The 5785-nt window shown below is 32.3% G+C and overlaps 1 protein-coding gene across 1 annotated transcript in view; it reads left to right on the top strand.

Moving 5' to 3' along the window:
- Positions 1-2182, top strand: part of LOC110026498 (rho GTPase-activating protein 7-like) — a gene marked incomplete at its 5' end in the record, with an annotated part of 12251 nt that extends 10069 nt beyond the window's left edge. Inside the window, 2 exons of the mRNA XM_020727454.1 lie at positions 1500-1673; positions 1752-2182. Of these exons, the coding sequence (XP_020583113.1) occupies positions 1500-1673; positions 1752-1946 (369 nt within the window). The remainder of the gene's footprint in view (positions 1-1499; positions 1674-1751) is intronic.
- Positions 2183-5785: the final 3603 nt, after the last annotated feature.

Below are 5785 nucleotides of genomic sequence, written 5' to 3'. Positions count from 1 at the left end.
CGGTTTCCATTACGATCGGGATTTAAGTCCTCGGTTCCATACGAGGATGGTGTCACGACCCAACCCGACACTTAGAATTAATCAAGACTGGTATAGTCGGTCAGATGGTGGGAATTAAATTTTTTATATCCATCTACAATTTAAGAGATGAAAAGGCACTAATCAAATTAAATTAATGCAGCATATTTAAATTTATCTCGGTACTGGTTGTCTGCGTCTTCTATAAACATTGTTCATTCTATCACTCATCTTTTAATTACTTAAATTAACAAGAAAAATTAGCTTAAGAATAATACTGTGCTCAATAAGCCAGTGAATATTTATATCTCTTAATTACAGTAATACAATGATAAAATAAAAATAACATGCATTTAAGTTAAGTTTTATTAAGTCAATATACTTTTGATGTTATTCAATGAATCTTACTATATCAATAACATACCAATATTATTTTGTATCGGTACAACAGTCACATGAGCACCGTTTAAAAATTGTACCATTTAAGGTACTTCAATATCAATATCTTTTTTTCATTTACATGCATAGATACTTTAGTGTTCATTCACTAGTACCCCAAAGGGGTGACTCCATCATATAAGCATTCTATTAAAATCATTATTTACTGAATATATATTTCATCTTATTTGTGTATCAGACAAAATATTTATAAATCATTTAAATAATGTTGTACACATATCTCATTCCTATAATATGAGCAAAAATCGCTAGAATGAGAGTTGGGGGAAGTCTCTTGTATTAGGATGTTGAAATCACGATTATTGATGCCTTGCCAAGTAATTTTACGCCGTTGAATGAGAGTTTTAGGATAGCCAGAAATGTTGTCTAGACTCGTAGTTTCCTAGCTTACTTGTCATAGATTCTTATTGGGTTTTATAGTGTTGAGAATTTTAGGGCAAAGAAATCGCAAGAATGGACACAAATCAAGAAGAAAACACAGATGTACCATACTACAGAAGCATTGCCCCCACACCCCCAACCCACAGCGAAACTCCCCCCAATTGGACAGATGCTTCGGCTCCGCTCCGCTGGCTCGCTCCATTCTGCGCCGCATCTGTCCCTTATCTGGTATATGAGCCAGACCTAACATATAGCCTCCATCTCCTTGATGATGCCGTAGGGAAATCTCTATTAGAATGTTGTCGCCATGGCAAATACTGCCAAGCTGGTGATTCACAGTTAATATTTGTTAGAGAATGTAAACCAAAAGATGAGCAATGGCCGGTCTGATACATATGCCTGAGAAAGGGACGGAAATTTGGTATTTCATCACCAATATGTTTTTCACTAATCTGATATAGAACCAAAACCCAATAACTCGTGATTTGCCTATTACCTATTTGATAAGCCTATAGTCTATTTTCTATTAGAGAAAATACTCTCAAGAGTAACTATTAAAAAAATTTCTATAGCAATATTGTAAGGCAGGAATAAAGCACCTGACATAATTTCTCATCTTTCTTGTCCATTATCATCTATAGAACCTATCAGGATCAGACTGGAGGAGCATCATGCCGCCCCAAGCGCTTTCCTTCCCAAGCAACTATCATCCATCTTACAAAAAATCTTTAGACGGCGCTCCTAGCGATACGAAAGGAGTAGAAGCATCCTCAAGCATGTCCTCATCTGAGACCAATCCTCTCAAATTAGCCGAGGTGAGCCAATTTATTCGCCAAATTACTTACAAGTACGTGCATTTATGATTAAATCCGCTCATTTGTTTGGTGAATTAGGGGCCGGAATCTCTGAAACACCCAGCGGTCGCATCCTCGACGTTGATGGAACTGACCACACGTCTCGACTTTTTCAAAGAACGAAGGTCTCAGCTTTTGGAGCAGCTGCATAATCTGGAGCTGAGCCATGGAATTTCATCATCTCAAGGATTTGCATATAATCCTTCTTCCCCATCCTGGAACAGTCCTAGATGAAGTGATATACATGTATTGAGATTGAAGGTTTCTCTTCCTTGTTCCACCAATTTGCTTGTGTTTTGAAGACTTGTTAGGGCTGTGTCTTATGTGACCACTTTTATCAATGTAAATTATGTGTAGCCTTCTTTTTCTTCATTTTTTTATTTTATATATTTCCCAGAATTTATTGTTTTGTTGTCCTTGAATAGCACGGTTATTTTAAGGATGTTAGTTATATGTTCTTTTCTATAAAAAATTTATGGCTTTTTTGTGAGTATTTTTGGACAGGTAGTAATACTAATTTGGGGCCTTTACATGCATCCCACAGATTTCTTTTGTATTTATATATCTAACACCTAAAGGTTGCTTTTTATATTGATACCACCCAAATTTTTAATATTACATAAAATACCATCAATTTTACTTTTATAGTGATACACCATTTAATGCATATGTGAGGTTGTTTGTATGTAAAAATTGAATTTTAGGTGTTTGGTACATGAATACATGAGAATTGAGTGGTATGTATTTAAATCTTCCTATTAATTTATATAGTTGATCTCTTCTGTGTCGTATACCCTTATTTGTTGGTTGGCATCCACATTGTATGATCCCTTAGGTCGGGGGTTCGAATCTCCTCTGACACAGTTGGTCTTAATGATCTTATTTTGTTAGGATTGAATGTAAATATGACACTAAATAGGATGCAATGGACAAAAAAAGATTTATGTAGCCGACCCCAGTTTGTGGGATAAAGGTTTTGTTGTTGTTATTGTTGTATCTAACACCTAAATTAACATGTATGCCACATTATCCAAGCATGATGTTTATTAAACTAATTAAAATAGTGTTAGAAACATTTGGGTGGAATAATTAGATGTTAGATTGAAAATATTAACTTGAATTGAGAAAGCTTGTGAATGAAGGAAATTAAAAATAATTCACAAACAGGTGTTATGCTCATTATTCAAAAGCATTCTACATATAATAAACTTAGAGATCAAGACTTTTTTTTCCCTTCCAAATAGATTCTAGCCATAAGGATTCCGGATCACTTCAATACTAAATGTGACACAACATAATCGAATCAATTTTTCAAGTGTTGAAGTGATAACATCAATTGTTGAATGTTGCAATAATCAAATTTTAAAGTGACTTATTTTCTTGTTTTATTTTGTAGCTTTTCATAGCCTTTTTTTTTTTTCTAATTGCAAGATGGCATTGAACGGGCATGTTGCTTGATGAAAAATTTGGCTAAATCAATTGTTGCAAGAGTTAACATGTTAATTTCGACATGATCTTTTGTTCAATAGTGGGACAAGTTAATGAAGTCTAAAAGTAAATTTACAATTTCTTGCACAAATTTTGGTTTATTTTGTTGTCATAATTAGCATTTTAGAGGGTGATCCATCAATGATTTAGGCAACCACTTCAATTCAGCTAACAAAATCGTGCCACTAGAGTGATTCATTTTGCCTCTCAATGCTATGGAGTTTGTCCTCTTATTTCCTGAAAATAAAAATTCTTCTAAAATATGAATATACACTTAAGTTTGCACATATGCCAGCATTATTTAAATTATGAGTGTCCTATTGAATCAAAACGTATGCACATTCTTGTAATGGCCACGACTTTACCTCCGAGCACTCTTTAGCTATTATGTTTGTGTCTAGTATCCTTTCCATTATGAGAAACTTAGCCATCATATCTTGCCTCAAACCTCCCTTATAGCATAGCCAATTCACACTCATTATGTGTTTTTGAATAATCACTACTTCATACTCTAAATTAACTATATTTACTTGTCCATATTATATTAACTTCATAATTACTTAATAAATAATCATGGATTTGTTCTTTAATAGAATATGACTATTACATAATTACTTACGTGATGTACATAATATTTTAGGATAAGTTGAACCAAAAATATCATTCTAAATCTCTCAATGTATCTTCTTGAAAATAAAGATCCACCACCTGAAAAATCAGAATGCAATATTTCTCAGTGATAGACTCAATGTGATGAAAAATTGTCGATGCTTTTTTATTCCTAAAATGGACTATATTAATTCTTCATAGTAATCTCTAACATACGATCCCTACACCAATATTCTATACAAAAATAGTATTTTTTTCCTTTCAATTTTAAGTAGACTCCTAATATTCTTGAGTAGTGAATAATCAATTTATAGACATTGGGCATATAATTAAATAAGTGATAATTATAATAACAAAATTTCAAAACTTTTATTAAAATTCTAACCCAGCACAAGCCATCGTGACTACATCTAATCATTATAAAAGGTATTTAGTTCATGCTTAAGGAAAAAAAAAGAAGATAATATATAAGACAAAACATGATTACAACAAAACCTAAATGAAAGAATAATAAAGATTTAGCAAATAACTTTTAAATAGTGCATATGATCTTCATCTTCTTCTCTGTCTCAAAACCTCCTTGATCCTCTTTAATGGTTGCCTTCATAAGAACCTTGAAAAAGTCTATAAGTGCTCAACAACTTCTGTCGAGAAAAAAGGCATCAAACCTGCCTTTAAATAATCTAAGTTGTCTTTTCATTCGCCTTAAGAAATTTATTAAATATGGTTGCATGGACTCCTATAGTTCGCCTTAAGAAATTTATTAAATATGGTTGCATGGACTCCTATAGTTCGCCTTAAGAAATTTATTAAATATGGTTTTATGGACTCCTCCAATTATTTTAAGTTTTTTATGCTAAATTTAGGACAAATTTGAGGCTAACATCATGTCAATGCCAAAGTGTTAAGCCAAATGTCCTAAACATGCTTCTACTATAGTTTAATGTACATGCGCTTGGCTCTCAGATTCTACTTTCCATCATGTACTAGCATGGAGGGAATACATTCCATTTAAGGTGAAATGGCATGCTAGAGTTCTAAATTTCTTTTATTTTGTAATGAGATATGATATCAAGAATAATATATCATCTTGAAAGGTGAAAATATTGCCCAACAATGAATTTAATTATGAAATGATTGTTTCAAGGCTAAAGTCTACGTTACAAATTTTTTTCCCCTACTTGTGTGAATAAAATATATTTATTTTATTTTGGGATAAATATTCCCTAAAGTGACAAGCCTTTAGAGTTAATTACCCCTTAGAAAAGGTAATCTCATAGGAAATCTATTGATTAAAATAGTTGCTCACTTTTATCAGCAGATCATAAGTTTGGATTTAAGATTAATGTTTGAGATTCAATTGGGATTAGTTAAAATTGTGCATAATTCCTTTTAGAAGCTAATGGAAGAAAAGTAAGCACCATATATTCAAAGATTTAATGGCACTTCAGAACATCTTTTGGTTGGGCTTTAAGTTTAAAAAAATTGAAAAAAACTTTTAGGATTGAATTGTCCATTTTTTAAGGATTTAGGACTTATAATTCAACAACATTAGATCATGAGAATGCTTAGAACCTAAGCTAAGATGAGAGCTATTGATACAAACAGGGAGCTTAAAGCTATTATAAGAGAAACACCATCCGAATTTCAAGGGGAACAATAACAATTAAGATGTAAGAAACTAATAATGGGGTAAAAATTAACCCAACTATATAGACAATTGAAATATTTAGAGCTTTAGCAACCTGGGCCTGCCTTACCCACCATATTTATTTTTAATTCTCAGGTAGCTTCATCATCCCCTATGCCATATGAGAGACATTCTTCATAAAAAGTTTATGTGACTTATGGGCTTCTGCCTATATTTAAAACAATAGGATTAGAATAAGTCCACCCTATTATAGTGATTCTATAGTTAGTTGAATATCTTCTTACCTATTTTAAAGGTTATAGAGGAAAGTTAATGAAGTCTAAAA

Source organism: Phalaenopsis equestris, unplaced genomic scaffold, assembly GCF_001263595.1.
Source record: "Phalaenopsis equestris unplaced genomic scaffold, ASM126359v1 Scaffold000373, whole genome shotgun sequence".
Taxonomy (NCBI): domain Eukaryota; kingdom Viridiplantae; phylum Streptophyta; class Magnoliopsida; order Asparagales; family Orchidaceae; genus Phalaenopsis; species Phalaenopsis equestris.
The sequence above is the reverse complement of the archived record's forward strand: the minus strand, read 5'-3'. Positions and strand labels throughout refer to the sequence as shown.